At 37.4% G+C, this 22,227-nt stretch overlaps 1 protein-coding gene across 36 annotated transcripts in view; it reads left to right on the top strand.

Moving 5' to 3' along the window:
* Window positions 1-22,227, top strand: part of Epb41l3 (erythrocyte membrane protein band 4.1 like 3) — a 228,260-nt gene that overhangs the window by 162,446 nt on the left and 43,587 nt on the right. For all 36 annotated transcript variants that reach the window (XM_078030344.1, XM_078030345.1, XM_040274909.2 and 33 more), the window contains 3 exons: window positions 13,997-14,101; window positions 15,267-15,309; window positions 20,940-21,015. In XM_078030344.1, coding sequence (XP_077886470.1) covers window positions 13,997-14,101; window positions 15,267-15,309; window positions 20,940-21,015 — 224 coding nt within the window. The remainder of the gene's footprint in view (window positions 1-13,996; window positions 14,102-15,266; window positions 15,310-20,939; window positions 21,016-22,227) is intronic.

Raw genomic sequence — 22,227 nt, 5'->3', positions numbered from 1 at the left:
TAATGGAGTGAGACCAGTGATTCCAAGAGAATTTTAGAAATTTCTCAAGAAGTTGACCTTTGGCATTAGGGATGAAATCCTAAAACAACCTATCAGTCTTTCATCTGTGAAAATAAAGTTTTCTCTTATAAAAATGGAGCGATGGGACCCAACATTGTAGATCTAACTAGAGAGTGTTATGCACACATGGGAGCGAAATATAAACACACTGGTCAAGAACAAGTTTCAAGAATCAGAGCAGGTTTTGAAGAGTTTCAAAGCAGGAAATCAACCCCAGGTGCATTTATTTAACTTGATTTTCTTTCCTATTTTTTTTTTTTTTAATGATTCTACTCAATTCCAGGTGTTGTGGTATGCATGCTCTGTTTCCAGTCATGAGTGAGCACGGCTTACCTGGGAAGCCACCATAACCCTTACTCAAATCATAACACTAACAAAGTGTAAATTTGCCCCCTTGACAGATGCAGTGTGAGACCTCTAAAAATATGTTCTCTGCTGCTTGACCCAATCCCAGAGTTCAGGAGGGAGTCCTGAGGAAGGGTGCTGAGTAGAGAGGTCAGAAGGATGAGCAGGTAGAACATTCCAGAATGTGGAGGTAGATTCCCTTTGACAGAAGAAAATCTGGGCAGAAGCAAGGGGTTGTCCAGTGTTCTCTGATGGAGTCCGGAGGGCAAGGGGAGCGTTTTGGGTGGGGAAGCTCAGGAGGAAGGCAGGGCCTAGAGCCTGTGGCAGGTCTTTCCATGTCACATTCAGGCTCTCTGTGCCCCAGATGAGTCTCTCACCACCGAACCTGATAGCTCAGTTCTGGTCTTCCCATACGATTTATTCTCTCCAAGATCATTTAAAAACAGTTTAATTGTAGAAACAACATAAGTTTGATAAAGACCTCCCTGGATTTCCACCTCCTGGCTTATTATATTACCCAGATCGCTTGTTAAACTAGGTGAGAGCAGGCAGTTGTGGCTTAATGAATCCACACTTTTTTAAAATAAAGAACACAGAACTGCCTACAACCTGCATCCTGAACCTCACTTCCTGCTGCAGTTTGCATGTGGTTTGAGCATGTCCCCCAGAGCCTCATGAGCTAAAAGCCTGGTCCCCGATGTGGCAGTGTTGGGGGGCGGGGAGTAGAACCTTTAAGAGTTGGGGCTAATGGGACATGATGAGGTCCCCTGACGTAAGTTAGCTCTCCTGAGAGCCAGTGTGAGGGCCCCTTCACAGGACCCCTTCTACTTGTTACCCATCCCCCTGCCCCTTTTCTTGTTTATATTATCATATAGCCTGGGGCCCCTTGCCAAAATGCAGGCAGCATGCTGTTTGGACCCTTCAACCATCAGAATCACGGACCAAATAACTCTTTATTATAAGTTATTATTCAGTCTCTTCTATTCTGATACAGCAATAGAAAATGAATTAAGACAATCCCTGGGTACACATAATCCCCAGGAAAGATAGTTGCAGTAGCATGAGCAAAAGAAAAAGCCACATAATCTGATTGTGTAATATTTTATTTGTTGTTTACATAGAATGTCATTTTCCCATAAATAAAAGAACATTGATAAGCCAATGTGGAGTCACATGCCTGTGATTTCACCAACTTGGGAGTCTGAAGGAGGAAGAAAGATCACAAAGTATGAGGCCAGCCTGGGTCATGTAGTGAGACACTGTCTCCAAGTAAAATAAAAAGGGATGGGGCTGCAGCTCAGTGATATAGATCTTGCTTAGCATGCACTAGGCACAGGGTTCAAACTTCAATACTGGAGAAAAAAAAAAGTGTAATTTAGATCTATTATACTTGTTTGATAGGGAGAAAGGCTGTATCTGTTTATAAAGCAATTTGTTTTCTTGATTCAATTTGCCTTCTCATTTTCCACTTCGCTAATGCTGCAGGTCCATTTTAGCTCCAGTAGTTAAAGAAATGACCACCTTAGATTTGGATCAGAGCAGTGGCTGCCGCTCTCCAGGTTACAAGCTGTTGGAACCGCAGGAGTGAGTCTGTGTTGATGGGGCTCCCATTTCTAACTCTGCTGACCCAGTAAGGTGGAGCTCCTCTGATCTGGGTCTAGAATTAGGACCGGGAAACTCATCTTCTTAGCAAGGTTCAGCAGCCTCCTCCCCATGGATGGGCAAAGAGGATTAGTACTGGCTTTTCAGGATTGTGAGCTCCAACAGTATTAAGGCTGGCTGCTCTGATAGAGTGGTGTTAGCAGATGATACTGTCTTTGACATGTAGGGGTCCATGTGGGGTGTTATGTGTATCAGAAAACAGCTGAAGAAGAACAGAGAGTATCATTTACAATGTGATAATCATTGTTTGTTTACATTTTATTATAGGCCACCCATAGATTATAAGATGCCTTGGGTTTAAAATTTTACATTTAACTGGTAAAATGATATATAATAATATTTTTTAAGTATGTAGGTAGCTTATATAATGACCTTGAAATCATTTATTAGATACATATATTTAAAGCAGTGACTGTTATTATGTTGTTTTGAACATCAATGCTGTAGGATTTGAAAGGTGACCGTGCTGCAAATCCAAATCCATGTTCATGAACTCCACACTACTAAAAGTCATGTTTTCATTCTCAGTATTTACATTTCCCCAACTCTTTCTTTGGCCAAATGAATTGTCAATCTCAGTTTGGGCTTTGTTGATTTTCTTTCTTTTTTTTTTTTTCTTTTCTTTTTTCTTTTTCTCAAGACGTGTCATAGAAAGGAGATTGTGTATTTCCTCTTACAGGAAAAATTCTCCACGTTTCATATCATTCAGGATTAGCCAATATGGGCATTTGACATGATTCAAGTTCAAGTTCATGTCTCTTTCAAGCATTCCTCTTGCTCAGGCTTCCTCTTCTGCATTCATTTTGCACACATTGGCTTAGTGACCTGAATCCTTAGCAGATTAACAGCAGGAAATGTTGTCTGACACTCCGCTGCCAACATCTCGTATGTACGCCGTGAAACTCTTTGTGAAAAATCAAGCCCAGTGTTTTGGCTGGCCAAGAGGAAGCGTGCTTTGCTGGAAAGCTATTATCTACTACAGTGCACACGCGGAGCACAGAAGTCTGATTTCAAACACAGGCTGAAATTTCTATGACAAATGCAGGCAGAACCCATGATGGCTGAAAGAACAAGCGGTTCTTAAAAAAGAAAAGAAGGTGGAGGGGTTTAATGTGCAGGAAGGGACTTTTGTCATGTCTGTGCTGGAAGTATTTTGTACACTGAATCTCAGTCAAAAAGTAGAGTCGACTCTGTGGCCTTCCAACAGTTCATTCCTGCTTTGGCAGTGCTGTGTGCCATATAGATGCCTGTCTTATGTTTTGGCCTAAGATGTGCCAAATGTGCCAGTGTACGCAATGCATATTCGAAACCATTTGTGTGTGTGTGTTTGTGTGTGTGTGTGTTTGTGTGTGTGTGTGTGTGTGTGTGTGTGTGTGTGTGGCGCAATTGAGTGTACACTCAGTTCTGATAATACCAGTTCCCAGATAATACTATTTTGTAGTTTTACCTATACAACAAGTAGGGATTTGTTTTTCATGGGAGTAACAGGGGTGATGTGTGTTCTGTGATTTCATTACAGAAGATGTAGCCTTTTTTTTTTCTTAAGCATTGAACCCAGGGGCACTTTTCCACTGATCGACACCCCAGCCCTTTTTATTTTTATTTTGAAACAAGATCTCAGTAAGTTGCCAAGGCTGGCATCAATCTTGTGATCTTCCTGCCTCAGCCTCCTGAGTCGCTGGGATTATACAGGTTTGTGCCCCTGAGCCCAGCTTAGACTTTCAATACTAAGTCAGTCTCTATATTAAATTTTAGCATTGGAAATTTGATCAGTCTCCTTATCAAAAGCACCTTAATTACCAACATTTGTTTTTTATAGCTTTCCGAGAGCTAGACAATGTGAGGTGTTTTCACCTTATTTCATGCAGTAACTCTGTACATGTGATACTATCTCCAGTTTATAATGAGAGTCGTGAAGTACAAACAGGTTGGATGACTTGCCTAACAACACATTGCTAGTTAGTTGTAGCGTTGGGAATATTGGAAAAGCAAACTTGTACAGGCTAAGAATGTCCCTTTTATAAATGTATGTAAGTACTGTGAGATAAATTCTAATTTCTAGATAATTTAGACATGCAAATGAATCACATGTTCACTATTTTGTTGAAGAACTTAGAGACCAGGAAAAAGTTCCCCACTCCTAGTTTAACAGAACACTCCAGATGGTCATTGCTAACTTGATTGAGTATGAATGTAGTAGAATAATTATTGATTGATCTCCATGGTTTTCTGAAAAGCAGATTGCTCATGGAATTAAAGAGCTGGCAATATATGTGTCATCTAGATATGTGATCTCTGCCCCTCATGTCAGCCCTCTGTGAATCTGCTGCCTGGGTCACACTTGGGATTAGCGCTTAGCCTGAAAGATCCCATTAAGTCCTGCCCCTATGGGAATGAACGGATTCTTGCAGAAGTGATGCGGATAATGGACTTTCCACTATGCTTATTAAACTTGGCATTGAATGTACACTGGAGACAAAGTGTAAAGTGGCAGTAGATGTCCACAGGGCAGCTGGTGCCATGTCTTGCTTCTGGGACCTTTGGCTCTAGCTCTGTTTTAAAGGCCTTGTGGACTCCTTTGTCACAGATCAGATGCCATCACCTTTTGTTCCTGGGTTTGACCACAGCATCTTGGTAGTTTCCAAAGGTAAATTTAAAAACACACAAACAAACCCACTGTCCACTTAAACATCAGGGCAATGTTCAAAAAAAAATTTTTTTTTCTTTAAATCAAGAATTTGATAGAGAAAAAGAAAAGCCCAGAGCAAGATGATTTACACCGAGTCCAAGTGTCTGATTGGGCTCACACTCTGGTCAGAGAAGTGTGGTGAGCTCTTCAGGGGTCCTGTACTTGAGGTAGGCGGTGGCGTGATCATTTAGAAATAAAATTCTGACTGACCTTTAGAATGAGGAAAATAGAAAAGCATTCAGTGAGGAAAATCGGTTCCGGTAGGAAGTAATGGGTGTGGGGGAGGAGGAAGGAGAGCATTTGCTTCAAGATTAATCCAAGATAACTAACATAAGGAGAAATCCTTTCCTGGAATTGGTGCCAGTAGGTTGAATGCCTGCTGTTTCAGGGCCCTGCATCAGGGCAGTAAAAAGGGTGAACTGTTTCCTGTCCTCAGTGAGCAGAAATAAACCATTTAAGAACACCAGTTCCAAAGGAAAATCAGTTGTGTGTTTGAGGAAGAGATGCCATGGAAAGCAAGGAACTCCTTGTGGTATTTTGTCCCCTGAACTAAGGCACAGAAGTATCAGTTTTCCTGACAGTTCTCAGTATCATTCTGAGTATTTTCTCATATTAACAGGGGTGGTCTAAGGCAAAGCCAGTATAGAAGGGGGCTTTGTTGTTCATTAGTTTTTCTGTTTTCACAATGAATGTGTACAGAAATGGATGCATAAATTCTCAGGGAGCCCTAAGGATCTCCACACCCTCTGATGTAGGCTGTCCCTCCTCTTCCTGAGAAGTAGGCACTGCTGGTTAGCTCCAGCTCTCAGGCAGAGCATCTTGCTCTTCCTCCTTCATGCTGCGCGGCTTCAGATGGGTAATGGTAACCCATCTTCCAAGGTTAGAATATTGCTTTTAATCTGTGCCTTTTGAGAGCTGATTCATAGCTTTGTGAGACTGAAGAAATAAAACAAGTTCTGTCGTAGTCTTGTGCAGATACAGTACAATCTGTGTTCCTGCTTTTGCACTCATTAACTTAAGCACAGATTAGGAAACGATTTGATGGCACTCAAACATGGAGAAAACACTCATTTCAGAAAAGGCACTGCCAAGTGTAGCTGTCTCCATGTTGGGTCCTCTCCTGGGTTTAGTTCTGCGTATTTATGCCTGTCAATCACAGGAAAGGTGTTAATGCTCTTGCTCTTTAGAAAAGAGGAGATCTAGACATTTATTTATATCCCTGTGTTGATTCTTTAGTCTTGTAGCAGGATCTTGAGAAAAAGCCATGTGTCCCAGCTCTACAAAGGGGAAGTTTCTCTTCTTAAATAAAAGTCAACAAACTTTCAATATTTCAGTTTTTCACAAGTGTGCATATTTCATTCATAGCTTTAAATGTAAGTTAGTATTTTGTGGGTTTTTTTTTTCCTCCAGAGTTTGATGACTTGCTATTTCTCATTTGAATCTTTTTATTGTAGCATTTGACTGGTTTACCATTTCTTGAGGCCTTACATTTCTCAAGAAAATCTCTTAAGAAAGGATGTTTTAGAGTTTTAAGCATGTGGACATAGGTAAACCAATTGTATCTTAATGTAACTATGAGAGCTTATACCAAAGGCCTAAAAAAAATACTGAACTGGACCTAGGCAAAATCTGAAGAAGGTATATGTATTGTCACAAAAAAAAAAAAAATGTCAAATTCCTTTAGAGTTCTCACATTTCAATTTTTTTTTTTTAACTTTTAAGCATAGTTTAACTTAAGATGTAACTTTCAACTGTTCTTGAATGAGTGACCTGGGGAATCTTACAATATGCAGATACCTGGGGCTCAGCTTCAGAAATGTGATTTAATTGACCTGACACACAAGACCTGGGCACTGGTGCATGTTCTAAATGCTCCCAGGATCTGCTGTTGAAAACCACTAGTTTAAAATGTTGCCTGCATGTCATTGGTTATGACATGCTAGTGGAAAACAATTTACATAAAGTTTCATCAAGTAACTGTTGGAATCTCTTCATGGCATTTGACCAAAAATAAAACTCAGTGAAAGATAAAGCACAGGCAGTCACAGTGCCACTGAAAAGTCCTTACAGTCAGGGATCAGAGGCAAGTGTGGAGAGCCCACTGTGATACAGACAGATATGGAAACTGCTGTGGTGGTGCTATAGATTCAAAGTGCTGTCAGGTATAAAGGCGCTCTCTCATGGGTCTGGAAGGACAGGACGTGCATTGAAGAAGTAACTGTGGAGAAGCCTCTGGAAGGATGAGGGGGACTTGGCAGGCAAAAGCCCGGCAGAGCATCTTGGTGCTTTCAGGGCACTAGTACAGGTGACATCTGAGATGGGATTAAACACATCCAACCTGTTTAAATCCATGAGTTCATAGTGATGTTTTAGAATAAAATTACTCAACTGGAGACTTGGAAGGGTGCTAGAGCCCCAACTTGTTACCATGAAAATGGAGACAAGAGACAGAAGCAAGCATTTATCTGGACTGTGGGTAGATGAATAGTTCTGACAAAGTATCTATAACTATACTCTAGCTAATAAAGAGGAAGGTGTGGTTAGTATCAGGATATCACCGTGTTGCCCTAGAGCCACTGGATCTGGGGCAGTGATCATCAGTGACAGCTATTATCACAACAAAGGCAATCTCTCACTTTGTGCCTCCTGGTGAAATCACACAAAAACAGGCCCCAGTCTCATCAAGCCTCTAGATTTAACTAGCAATGTACAGAAAATGTGGGAGACTGGGAACAAATTAAATTGTACCATGCAGTTGCAAATAGCCAAGTCTAGAACGAAGGAGCTCTGCCTGCAGTGACCTCATTTCTTAGATAAGTTAATTTCGAGGGGAAAATCAAGGTAAATGGAGAAGCTGCATACCACAGTTTGGTTTTTCTGAAAAATAATGTTTTAAGTTTTTGTTTATGTATGATAAAAGTAAAATCACTTGGAGTTTAATTTATATTTTTATCTATTTGATAAATTATTGACAACTTAAGAGATTATTGCTTTTTATTGCATTCTTTCTTTATCTCTTTTTAATTTAGTAGACTTTACTTTTTTGAGTACTTCTAGGTTTACAGAAAAATTATGCTGAAGGTACAGAGTTCCCATGTGCCGTTCCTTCCAGTGTTCTTTATTTTTAGCATTTTATATTAGTGGGGTATATTTCTTATACTTGATGAGCCAACAATGATATATTATCATTAACTAAAGCTCACAGTTTACATTACAGTTCATTCCTGGTGTTGTTGTATTCTGTAGGTTTTGAAAAATACGTAATGACATGTAGCCAACATTACAGTATCATACAAAGTAGTTCAGCTGCCCTAAAAATGCCCACTGCACCTCTTATTCATCCCATCCTACCCTCAAATCTCTGGCAACCATTGATCTTTTTTATTATCACCATACTTTGCCCTTTCCAAAATGTCATATAGTTAGAATCATGCAATACGTGAGCTTTTCCGATTCTTTTTTTCACTTAGCAATATGCATTTAAGTTTCTTTTGTGTCTTTTCATGGCTTGACAGCTCATTTCTTTTTATGCACTGCTAGATGTACCAGTTTGTGTTTCCATTTACCTTTCGAAGAATATCTTAGTTGTTTCCAGGTTTTGTCAATTATGAATAAAGCTGCTATAAACATTTGTATGCAGGTTTTTGTTTGGACATACATTTCAACTCATTTCCGTAAATACCAGGGAATATGATTGCTGAATCATACGGTAAAAGTAGGCTTAAACTAGCAAGAAATTGCCAAACTGTCTTCCAAAGTAGTTGTACCATTTTGTATTCCTACTAGGAACGAAGGTTCCTATTGTTCCACATCCACATTGGCCTTTGGTGGTGTTGTCTTTGGAGTTTAGCCCTTCTGATAGGTGTAGAATGGTATGATTGTTTTAATTTGTAGTGCCCTAATGTCATAGGATGTTGGGCAGCTTTTTATTTTCGCTTATTTGCCATATATATATGTATATATATGTGTATATATATATATTCATTCTTTGGTTAAATGTCATTTCAAATTATTTTACCCATTTTTTTAAAGTAAATGGTCATTTTCTTATTGTTGAATTTTGGTCATCAGTTCTTTGTCAGATTTGTTTCACAAAATATTTTCTCTCAGTATGTGACTTTTCATTCTCTTCATTTTCAGTATTCATTCATTCTCCAAACACCAAATTGCATGTCAATTTGGAAAATTTAAATTAAAGAAAAATTCTTTTTTTAAAAACTTTTTTAATTGTAAATGGACACAATAACATTATTTATTTATGTTTTTATGTGGTGCTGAGGATCAAACCCAGTGCCTCACACATGCTAGGCAAATGCTCTACCACTGAATTACAACCTCAGCCCCTAAAGAAAAATGCTAATAGTCAAGAATGAAGCTTATTTACATTGCTTGGGAGTGTGCTGTTTTTAAGATAAAGCCCTCCAGATTGTTCAGTTGTAAGATCCTCATTTACTATACAAGAAAGAGAAATTCAGGTGGTCCAGGGAAATTCCAGGAAGAGAGCAGGCCACCTGTGGCTTGTCACTCCAGGAAAGTAAAGCTGCCTTTTCTGGATGATTGCCTAGTAAAAGTATATGTGAACTGGGGATGCTTTGAGCCAAAGATGACTTAACTCACCAGAAACCACAAGACTGAAAACTCTTAGTTTTATCTGGTTAGGTAAATTATCCATTCAGAATACTTCTGTCGTTTTTTGACTCATGGGTATGTATAGCCATTATATCTAATTAGTAGTAAGATAGATATACTTAGATTTGATCGCTTATCAAGTGATATCTTTGAGAACTGTAATATTTAATGTAATTTCTCCAAATTTTTCAATCTGGATATTGAGCTTTAGTCATAAGGTTATTATCTGTAGGTACCTGCAGATGTCAACAACTAGAAATACTCGACTTCCAAAGCTAGGAGAAAACCATCTGGGTTAGAAGAGTAGAGAAATGTTTAGAGTTGGGAGAGATTGCAGAGGGGATCCATTCCAGGGCTAGAAAGTGGGTTTCAAGAGATGCTCTATCTCCATCCATTGGCAGAATTTTTGTCATTTTTATGTGCAGAAGGGTACCAAAGCCCCATCTGGACTCCTGGGAAAAGAGTACTGTTATCCACTAATAGTTTGCCACCAGCAAGACCCAGTTATAGTCTTGAACCCATACTCTGCTTGCTCTATAGAGTCTTACATCCTTGCTCAAAGAAGAGAAAATGGAGACTCAAATGACTTAAGAGCCTTTTCCGAAGTCACCCACCTAGTTGGTAGCTATGCTAATGTTTAATAGGAATATCATTGTTCCCAGTCCATAATAGGCTTCTACAGTAGATTCTAGACAACTGATCTGGGTTCTGTGGGCCAGAAAAAAAGTATCTCCAGTATAAGGAATGGACCACTCTGTCATTTTCTTAAGGACTATAGGATTCAAATGTTTAAAATATTCAGTAAGAAAGGATATGGTCTATTTCAGAGAGCACTGAGTCTTTAATAGAAATCAAATTCTGGGAAACAGGAAAAATAGGAGTCATCCTAATAGTCTCTGCTTGAGCTAATCCATGTTACCTGTTAGGCAAAAGGAAGAATAGACCAGAAGACAGCTAATTGAAATTGATGACCAGGTTTGCCTGTGACACATTCAGAAAAAATTCTTGTTTTGAAGGCTGGCTCTGATCCGGAAGTTCAGAGGAGGTGTAGAATCAAGCAAAGCCTTGTGAAATTGTTGTATTTGCATTTGTTTTTGGTTTACTCACTGAGAAAGTACGTGGGCAGTTGTGTGTGTGTGTGTGTGTGTGTGTATGTGTGTGTGTGTGTGTGTGTGTATGCGCACGCGCACCCATGTGCATGCATAAGTAATGGTGTTCTAGCTGAAGCAATTAGATAGTAAGCAGGTGACATTTGAAGAAAGAGCATGTTCAACATTCTTAGCAATCAGGGAAATGCAAATCAAAATTATACTGAGATTTCATTTTATTCCAGTTAGAATGGCAATCATTAAGAATACAGATAACAATAATTGCTGGTGTGAATGAAGGGTAAAAGTATACTTATCCATTGCTGGTGGAATTGCAAATTGGGACAACCATTTTGGAAAGCAGTATGGAGATTCCACAGAAGACTAGGAATGGAAACTACATAGACCCAGCTATCCCACTCCTTGGTGTGTATCCAAAATAACTAAAATCATCATGCTTTTGTAATTCATGCATACCAATGTTTATAGCAGCAAAATTCACAATAGCCAAGTTATGCAACCAGCTTAAGTGCCCATTGACAGATGAATGGATAAAGAAATTGTGGTATATATACACAGTGGAGTTTTATTCAGCCATAAAGAAGAATGAAATTATGTCATTTACTGATAAATGGATGGAACTAGAGAACATCCGACTAAGTGATAACCTACTTCAATCTAATGTATGAAATATGATATGTCAAGAGCTTTGTAATGTTTTGAACAACCAATAAAAAAATAAAAATAAAAGAAAGTCAAAGATTGAATATTTTTTTCTCATTAGTAGAAGCTGGGGGTAGGTATAAAAAAGAGGATCTCATAAAAATAGAAGGGATGCCAATAGAGTAAACGAAAGGAATCAAGAGGGAGGGAGAAGAGGATGACATGAGGAAGTATTGGAGAATGAATGAAATCTATAAAATTATGCTGTGTCCACATATGAATATACTACAGTGAATCCTGTTTATTTTTAATATTTATTTTTTAGGTGTAGATGGACACAACACAATGCCTTTATTTTTTTATGTGGTGCTGAGGATCGAACCTGAGTCCCGTCCAAGCTAGGCGAGTGCTCTATCTCTGAAACAAGATTCCAGCCCTGTGAATCCTGTTTTTACACACACACACACACACACACACACACACACACACACACACACACTGCACTAAGATGATAATAATAATGATAGAAGAGAGATCAGTAGAGTAGAGCAAGTGAATGGGGGCCTTCCCATGCACTTTTGAATTCATTTGGTATGCATGTATCACAAAAGCATGATGATTTTAGTTATTTTGGATGAATACCAAGGACTGTGGGATAGTTGGGTCATATGAAATTTTTATTCCTAGTCTTCTGTGGAATCTCCATACTGCTTTCCAAAATGGTTGTCCCAATTTGCAATTCCACCAGCAATGGATAAGTGTACCTTTCCCCCTCCATTCACACCAGCAATTATTGTTATCTGTATTCTTAATGATTGCCATCTCATCAGTAGAGTAGAGCAGGTGAAGGCGGGGAAAGGAAGGTGCTAGGGAATGAGATGGATAAAGTTGTATGAAGTACCAATAAATAATAATAATAATAATAGAGATATGGAAGTAAAGGAGAAGAAGTCGGAGTAGAATGTGTTAATACTAAATCAGTCATTGGTATCCCCAGGACTTGTATTCATGGCTCCTACATAAAACGTGCATTATAACACGCTCTGCATTTAACAGTCTGCCATTTATCAGTCACTGGGCCATAATAATGACTGACATTCATGGAAGGCATGATATATGCCAATAGTGGACTTTGAATACATTATTTTAATGTCAGCCATTCCAAAGAAGTATGTGATGTCCTTGCCTGCTTTATAGTGGGGAAACAGAGGTTCACATTAACTGCAAGGGAATACTGAAGATTCAAACCCAGGTTTGATCTGATTCTAAAGCTACCACCCATAGCCATTAGCATAATACTGCTTTCTCATCCAGCTTCTCTGAACCTCTGTTCTTATCTGTGAACTGTAGATAATACCTAGAGAAGCACTGGAAGAACCAGATTTTGTGAAAACTTTATAAAAATTTGTCAAGTACTACTCTGAAATAACTTGTTGGCCTGGGGTTGTGGCTCAGTGGTAGAGTGCTCACCTAGCATGTGGGAGGCACTGCGTTCAATTCTCAGCACCACATATAAATAAATAAAATAAAGGTGCATTGAACAACTAAAAAAGATTTTTTTAAAAGAAAGAAAATAACTTGGTATTGTTTATAAATAAGGATTTAAACCATGAAGGAGCATTTCATTGTTATATCATTTATTCATAGCCAATGAGCAATGTTATGTAGTTTTGCTAACAAGTTATTTATTTTCATCCTTTATGGGAGTTTTTTTTTTCTAAATGCATCATTGATTATTTAGCTAGCTACAATTTAGGCTTTGCTCTCCTATCATAAATGTATCCTTTTCCCTAAACAGTCATGCTTGAGGGGACTGAGTAATTAACTTTCAAAATAATTACAGTCGCACAGTAATAGATACCACCTACAGGTCTTTTGAATGCTCATTATTTTGGCATGAACATAGTTTATCAATTTTCATATGTCTCATTGTTAACATATTAAATCTTAAGGACAAATTTGCTGAGCCTATTAGATGTAAAATATTAGTACCACACAAACAAAAAGGGAACTTAGCTTAATTGTTGCCAGTTAATCCAACGCAGACTTCAAAGCCATGTTTAAAGACCTTTGAAGCAGTAGATCAATTAAGGGGATGGATTTTCCCACTATGAGTACATTTCCCCTTCTCCATTCATAGGACTATTTGATGGTCCAAAATACAGCAGAGATATCTAGATCTTCTGTTTATATAGGATAATTAAAATCTTGAAACCTAATGAATGTTTTATGATGTTTAATAAGAAGTATTTGTTCTCACAGAAATTAAGAGAAATTTGAACACCCTACTGAAATTCATGGCACAAAACCAGAAATTAACTAATTAACTTAGTTTAATGGACTTTAGAAAATGACCCTTCGACTTTCTGAGTAAGGATTGGAATAGAAAGTTCTAAGTGAGGTTCTGCCTTAAACAGGAAGCAGGGCTGATTTTTCTGGGCTTGGAATCTTACAGCCTGGGGAACGTAGGTGGGGTGTCCAAAACATGGCCGTTGTGGATCCTCTTTCACCATCAGGATTTTTATATTTCACAGAATATTTGAGGCTTCCGAGCATCACGTCATCTCTGTTTAGGAATCACTCCCCATCCTAGTTTTTCTGTTCTTCATCCTTGAGTTATTTATGGCTCCTGTGCTCAGTGACACCATTGACGTTTGGTTTTACTCTTTGTCTGTTGGGGTCAGCTTTTATAAGTCGAGGCCCCCCTTTGTAGGTAGCCTTTTTATTCAACAGGAGATGATGGTGTGAACACACGTGAAGAGTGGCAGCACACGGCGTCTGAAGTTTTACCAAGTTTTATTGGTTCCAATTGGGAGAACTTCCTTGTGGATGTTGACTTGTTTTTCTGTTGTTTCCATAGAAACGCTCCAGAGGGCAAGTGCTGTTTGACAAAGTGTGTGAACACCTGAACCTGCTAGAAAAGGACTACTTTGGCCTCACGTATCGAGATGCTGAAAATCAGAAGGTGAGAGAGAAGAGCAGTGCGAACTGCTGTGGCTTGAATTGCTCCCCCAGGAAAATCCAGAAGGGTGGATCACTTTCGCCACCCTCCCTCACACGCCTACTTTTATGACTTAGCATCCCCAAATACTGTTCCTCACCCTTTTTATTCATGAAAGAAATCCTGGCCAGCTTCCTTTGTTCTTGAATATCTTGAAAAAGTCAGTCCTGTTTTTATTTGGTACTTTTTTAGGTAATATATATTTCAGTGGAATATTTGAGCCCAAGAAATATAAACACTTTGATACTTATGAAGAAAACGTGTTCGTGCCCCAAATTCTATGAAGATATTACAGTTGTGGCATAAACTGTTGAAGCAGTTTACTATTGGGGCTCCTGTCTTTCTCTTGATTCATCTTCTTATATTTTCATTTTCTTAACAAATCAAAATAGGAGGTGGTACATTTGCTAACCTGACATCTATAATTTCATAAGTTCTTAATATTTAAGGCAATATTTCTGTAGGTGCTTACACCTGAGGAAAGTCATCTTTTTAAAACGTTTCCCCACAACTACCTGAAAAATAAGAAGAAGATTGTTTCCATTGTACTAGTGCTAAAAACTAAGTCACATAAGTTTTGCTCATAGATGTTGCTTACCATTGTGGTGTATCTTGAGTCAGACTCATTCTTATAGAATTTACTAGACAGTGTCTGACTTCATTATTAAACATCTGACTTCTCTGATGAGGAAAACAGGCCACTGATCTCAAACAAGTGTTCATTTGTTAGAAAAGGTTTAAGAAGATGCCTAAGCATCTGTGATGATAGAAGTCACTAACGTAGAAGTGAATGACTAGAGCCAGTGGGTGTCAGGATATGTAAATCTTTTAATTTATTTTGGAAATTTGTTTGAATTCTGATCTTCTCCGATATTTTGCCCTTCTATGTCTGTGCTAGCTCAGATCCCTGAAGGTAATGGTTGTAAAAGAAAAATGTCAAGTATGAAGGGCACATGTGTGTATTTTCTCCTTAGACCAGTGTCCAGACCCTCACAGGGCAGGGCCAGGCCGAGGCCACCAGAATTGAGGGAAGGGTGGGGAAAGCATTGTGGGAATGTCTGCATCAAAGCAACATTAAATCACCTTTATTCTTCTCTGATTCCAATTCATCATGTCATTTCCTTTGCAGAATTGGTTGGACCCTGCTAAGGAAATTAAAAAACAGATTCGAAGTAAGTTCTTTTGTATTATTTTACGTGGCAAGGTAAAGATACTTAAGAGAGCCGGTTAATCTGAATTGGTAGCTCATACCCAAGAGGCCAATGTGAATAGAGGTTTTTGAAAGACAGATTACAAGTTCATATTTGATCTGGCACATTGATCCAGCTCAGACAGAACCCATTTTTTTGTCATTATAACTCAAATTAAAATAACTTTGACATTTGACCTATTCCTTTGCCTGTACACCCATGTGAAATGTATGATTTAATCATGTCATGCTCCATTGGCAGTTAATCATTAAAAGTTCCAAATTTAATTATTAATGTTGTATTAAGCCTAATTGTCACAAACACTTAAAAACCAGGCTAAAAGCAGTAGTCATTTGATACTTTAAAGATGGAATAACAAATCAGAATGAAGTTTATTGTCTGGTGACAACCTCTTTTCTTAGTCCCTGAAAGTGAATTAATAAATATATATTTCCCCCCCAAAAAGGAAAATGTATATTTTAATGAATATATAAAAAATTCCATGAGCACATCTCAAAATTGAAACATAAGTGGCCAATAAGCATTATTAAGTTGCTAAATCTAATGACCAAATGCATTTTAACCTGAGAAATCATTTTCCATCTGTTTGGATTAACAAAGATTTTAAAAGTTTAATATGTTTAATAATAACTGCACTGAATACTAAGAGCCCAACGGGTAGAAGTAGAAATTGGTGCAACCTCCCAAGGGAGCAGTTTGTCAGTATTTATTTAAATTTAAAATGTACCTACTCCTTGACCTTCCATTTTACTTGAAGAAATCAATTCAGCATATGTGTTAGAGAAAAAACTGCAAGTGTGTACACAAGTGAAAGTTCATTACAGTGCTGTTTGCAGTAGCAGGAAACTTAAGGCAAGTTAAATATCCATTTATAAAGATGATTAAATCAATCAGGGAATAATCGTAGACAGATGTCTTTGGTCTTATTAGTGAAAATCAGGTTGAAAATCATATCTGTAATATAATCACATTTGCTTTTTAAAAGTTATGCATATATAGAGCCGAGTACAGAAGCACACACCTGCTGTTTGGGAGGCAGAGGCAGGAAGATCACAGGTTTAAGGCCAGCCTCAGCAACTTAGTGAGGCCCTAAGTAACCTAATGAGATTCTGTCTGATTAAAAATCAAAAGGACTGGGCAATGAAATGAATCAGATAAACTTTCCTATGTTCATATTATGAATATACCACAGTGAAGCTTCACATCATGTACAACCGTAGGAGTAGGGTCCTAATTAGAATAAAATATATTCCATGTATGTATTATATGTCCAAATATACTCTACTGTCATATATAGACGATATATATATATATAACAAATTAATAAAAAAACATAATGCACATAGGAAAAATGGGGGACTGGGGATGTGGCTCAGTGATAATAAAGCTTTCCTGAGTTCAGTCCTCAACACCAAAAATCAAAAATAAAATGTTATAAAAAAAAAATGTTATGCTTATATAGAAGCATGGGATATTTGTAGAAAGCATGACAGATTAACAGTAATTATCTCCAGGAATGGCCTGCACTATAGAGACTTGAGAAAAAGGAGGTTTGCTAGTTTTATTTTTTAACATTCTCTATAGCTATTACTTTTGCCATAAGCATGGAAAATCTTTATTGTAAATAGCTACTTATTTTTTAAAAAAATGGTTCATATTTTTATCAATAAAACTAAGGATAATTAGCTTAATTATCCTGAATAACTAATTCAAGTTGAAGAATAAAGAATAAATTTAAGATCAAATAATTAATGGGAATATCCTTCCATTTTAAGTTTTCAAAGAGTTTACTGTTAGAAGAGAGGAAAAAACTTCTCAGTGCCTTTGAAAGTCCTGAGATATAAAAATAACCCAAGTACTAATAAAACAATTGGTAATGAGCAGTTGGAAATGGTTTGATTTTAGATAACATCCCTCCCAAAGTCACTGTCTTCTAGATGTTAGAGAGTCTGTTGATTATTTATACAATTCAACATCATTTACCGTATTCTGAAGAGAGATTCTATGTATCCACTGATCAATTAGTTGGATGGAAATAGTTTGAGATTGAAGACAGGAATATCTACTGTTGATAAATAGATCAAAACACTTTTTTCTTGTTCCAAGGAATCCTAATAAAAATTTTATGATGACAGATGTGTTCTAAAGGTTTTATATGGCATTATTAAAGGAAATGTGAAGAACATATATCATAGTGTTTTGCATATTGTTATCTTGTATACATCTAACTAATGAAATGTCGAGCTGATTAGTAATTGCAAAGTGCTTTGAAAATAGGTAAAATGCTCAAGAATAAGTTGTAATACTGTTACAAGAAAGGTGGTATAAACTTTTTTGCATATTGTTAGTAGAATTTCTTTTTCCCCCTTACTTTTCCATTTATGCTGTTTCCTGTCTTCTTGAGACACAAAATTTAAAAAGATAATCTAAGTATGAAATGTAAAGGATATTTTTTCATCATGCAGGTTAGGAAGTCATGTGAATCATAAATTAAAAAAAAACTATGTTGCAAGAGAGGAGCAAAGGAAATTGGAAGTTATTAAAAGTATAATTTAGTATTTTTTTCTATCTTCTTGTTTCCTATCTATTAAAATGTCCTCTTTCCACAAAATTTCTTCCCACCCGAGCAGAGAGGTGTTATATTATATAATCATTTGCCATCACATGTTTCTTCCCAGAGATGACAAAGGATCCTTTTTTATGCTGTAGGTCCATAATAGACTCTACATGGAGATCAGCTAGAGAACGGAGATCAATCTGATATACATTTTAAGTTACAAATTTAGGATACATGGTAAATTTTAAAACCAAAAAGTTTGTTCTTAATTAAAAAAACAAAAAAACTCTAACTCTAGTCATGTTTAATGCATGCCAGATCTTAAAACCTCTAAAAATACTATATTTTTTCATCATAAATAAAGCATATTTGAAATATGGTAATTTTATGATATAGAATATATGGTCTATAGTAATTTCATGATATAAATGAAATTTTAAGATTTGTCCTGCTTTAGGAGAGTACAATTAGAAATTTTTTGTAAGAATGAACTCCCTTCAATGCCATTTTCTGTTTATCATAAATTTGCAATTTAAAAATCCTACATCAGCATTATAGAAATATTCATTTTAATGTGTTCCAGCTGTTTAATTTCCTGTTTCTCACCAGGGCCCTCATCTGCGCAGATGTGGGTCTGCAAGTCACTCATCGCATAAGTTCACCCTCCCAAGTTATTTGTTTCTGCCACTTTCTTTTTAAGGATGTGTATTTGAGCTTTATCTTCTTTGCTCATTAATCCCAGGTTTTATGCCTTATTTCACTGACTTTTTTCTTGACTCGAATGTAGATTGTAGTTTCCATAAACTTTCCCATCATTTCAAAATAATGCCCTGAAAGAAAAGACCTTGTAGTTGCTTGGATTATAACCTTACATTTGGATTTCTTAGTAGTAGTGATTTGCACTGTGGTTCCAAAGTCTACCTCCGTCAAAAGCACAAAAGATATTAATAAAATTACGAGTTCTAGACCATATTCCAAGTCTCAGGAATATAAATCTCTGGGATAGAGCCTAGAAATAGGCATTTTTAACATGTTATTTCAGTTTCTTTTTAGGCCCACTGTTATTTGCAACATACTTTCCTAAAATGAGGATTTTTGCATTGAAAAGGGTTCTTATGCTTTTATTACTTACTGTTTTCCAACTTAGAATTTTTACCCTGAGTTTATTATAAGATTGTTTTAATTACATTGTCAGACTATTCATTGGAGTCGAGGCATACTTTGAAGTCGATGAAAATTACAAAAGAGCAATAAATCCGTTTCCCATAACTAATCCATTACTTTTAATTTCACTTGAGGGAAAGCCAGCTCTCGTTATGAGTCTTCCTACTGGCAAGCGTTAAAGGGATCTATTTTAGTAGGAAGTGAGCAGGAATCAATAGGAAAGTAAAACCAAATCAGACTAATTTTAGAATAAGAAAAGGATTTTTTTTTAAGAACAGTGGAAGAAACAACCATTAGAAATATATTTGATTAACAGATATTTTATGGCTTATAATTCTTATAGCCCATATTTGAGTAATATTTTGACTGGTTTACACTATGATATTAACTACCCAATAATATCTGATCCTATGCTAAGTCCTTTATAGTAGAGTTCTTGGCATGTGAAATCTCAAGTGTGGTATAAATAGTAGCATCAAGAATAAACTAGAAAGAATAAATGGGTCTGTGTATTTTATGACAGAAACATAGGGTCCTGAAGAAGCTAAGTGTTGCCATGCATACAAGAAATAGTACAAAGAAAGCAGCTAAGAAATATTTAACTTTACCTTTTTTTTTTAGAGTGTTGGGAGGTGCTTCTAGGGAAAAAAAAAAAATGAAGTTTCCAAAGTCATTTAATTGGGGTGGGGAGAGCATTTGGAAGTCTTGAGAGAGTACCTGAAGCATAAGGGCTGTTCTGTAAGGTCACAGAAGCATGGCTTCAGGTCACACCCATGGATAGAAGCCAGTGAGCCTGGGAAGAGTTTTCTGGTAGCCCATTCGGAACATAAGCAGGCCCAGAGGAACTTCTAATGTGTTTATGGAGTGGAGGGTAAAAATTATTTATAAATAGTGTCACAGAGAAGAAATATTCAAATTTTGGTAAATTAATACATTGAGAAGCCAAAATAACAATATGAATAAGTTAAAGGAGTTTTCACAAGATAAAATAAGAGAAGGAGAAAAGGATGTTTATTCTTATTTATTTTGATAAACTATTCACAATTAAAGATAGTATTGATGAGATATGGAGCTTAGTTAAGGCTAAATAATGTTTCAAGGATAATGGTAGCCAACACAGAGAGTTAGGTACCTGTGAAGGAACATCTCGTAGACCCTTTCAGCTGCTGGAGTAGATACTGCAGGATAAAGAGTGATATTGTAAAGATCTGCTCAAGTCATGGATTAAAGGGGTGTAAAATTGGGTAATGCACGGCCAGGGATGTATTGCATCAAAAATTTTCTTAAATAAAAAATAAAAAAGAACATTTCACAGCCAGCAGAGCAGCCCACTTATGAAAGCAGTATTCACCACAGCAAATCTTTCCATAAAATAAATTGTGTTGACTAGTCCCTTGACATTTATTATAATAGGATCTGACCTGTAACAACACAATGAAGCGCAAAGAAAATTGGAATTGGGTCCATAGCCTTGGTATGTGAGCTCTCCAGAAATTCAGAGCAGTAAATCTCGTCATTTCCAGACTTATCTGATAGAGGATTATCCATATCATTCACTTTCCCTCCCCCAACTTCTTCCTGAGGCTTATCTTTGATCCTGGGAAAGAGAGGAAGTTCCGTCAATTTCCTTTCTAGTTAGAAGGACCAGTAAAGGATTTGATAATAGAGAAGATTAGAAATTAGATGAGGTTTCAGTCTTATCCTGTGGATTTCATTTAACAGAGATGTCCTTGTTTTCTATTAGTGATCAAAGCTGCCTGGCTGTTAATGCTTAGAGTTGAGATGGTTCTAGCTATCAATTAGAATCCTAAGTCTAGCGGAGTTTTCTGAGGTTTTAATCTGATTCCCCCACCTTCTTCAATCCTTACAGGTGGTGCTTGGCAGTTTTCATTTAATGTGAAATTTTACCCACCAGATCCTGCTCAGCTATCTGAAGATATCACCAGGTATTTGACGATTGGTGATGATTAGGAAGCCATACTGGGAATGTGGTGCGGCTCCCAACATCTCCAGAGAAGAGCACACTTACATCTCGTGGCCTTACAGTCATCCATGCTTGTTTTAGTCGGCTTTTTTGCTGCCGTGACTAAAAGACCCAACCAGCACAATTGTAGATTTATTTGGGGGCTCACAGTTTCAGAGGTCTCAGTCCATGGACAATGGCAGACAGAACATCATGGTGCAAGAGTGTGGTAGAGACACAAGCTCACATGATGATCAGGAAGAAGAGAGAACGACTCCACTTGCCAGATACAAATATATATACCCCAAAGTCACGCCCCCAATGCCCACCTCCTGCAGCCACACCCCACCACTTCAGTTACCACTCAGTTAATCCCTATCAGGGGATTAATTCACTGATTGGGTTAAGGCACTCACAACCCAATCATTTCTCCTCTGAACCTTCTTGCAATATCTCACATGGGAGCTTTTGGGGAACACCTCACCACCGTAACAATGCTCAAATGGCAAACAAAAGGCAACTGAATGAAGCACACATCTGATGAGAAGATTTGCCAAATCTAGCTCACAGTTGAATCTTTGGTGCTAGGCTGATATTTCCGGCTGCCTGACCCTGGTGGGAAAACATGCACAATTGAGATGCTGTCACCCACCCACCACAGTCAAATTGGATGAGATTCAGTCTTCAATGATAAAGCAATTCTTAAGTGTGCCTGCTTTAAAACTTAGAGGCAAAAAGTCTTTAGATGTTTATATTCTGCATATAATCAACCTCTAGCTGTCTAAAAATAAAAATAACATTCATATCAATTTAAGGTTAACTTTTCATGCCCAGTGTGTAAGAGGAATATGATTAATTTGTTTTCTGAAATAAAGATGTTAAGAAAAGAATCTGACATAAAAATATCCCAGCTTGGTGGCTGAATTTAGAGTGTGAAAAGGGATTTCCTTTATAAAGCAGTGCTGGGTAGCTTAGTCTGTTCAGGCTGCAATCATGAAATCCCAGAGACTGGGCAGTTTAAAAACAATAGGAATTTACTGCTCATAGTTCTGGAAGCTGAAAGTTTGAGATCAGAGTGCAAGCATGGTTATATTCTGGTGAGGGTTTGCTTCCATGTTGTAGACCCCTGGCTTCTTACTGCGTTCTTGCATGGTGGAGGTGGGAAGGGTGAGGGGGTCCTTCTCTGGCCTCTTTT

Source organism: Ictidomys tridecemlineatus, chromosome 13 (assembly GCF_052094955.1).
Source record: "Ictidomys tridecemlineatus isolate mIctTri1 chromosome 13, mIctTri1.hap1, whole genome shotgun sequence".
Lineage (NCBI taxonomy): Eukaryota > Metazoa > Chordata > Mammalia > Rodentia > Sciuridae > Ictidomys > Ictidomys tridecemlineatus.
This window is presented reverse-complemented; position numbering and strand designations above follow the sequence as displayed.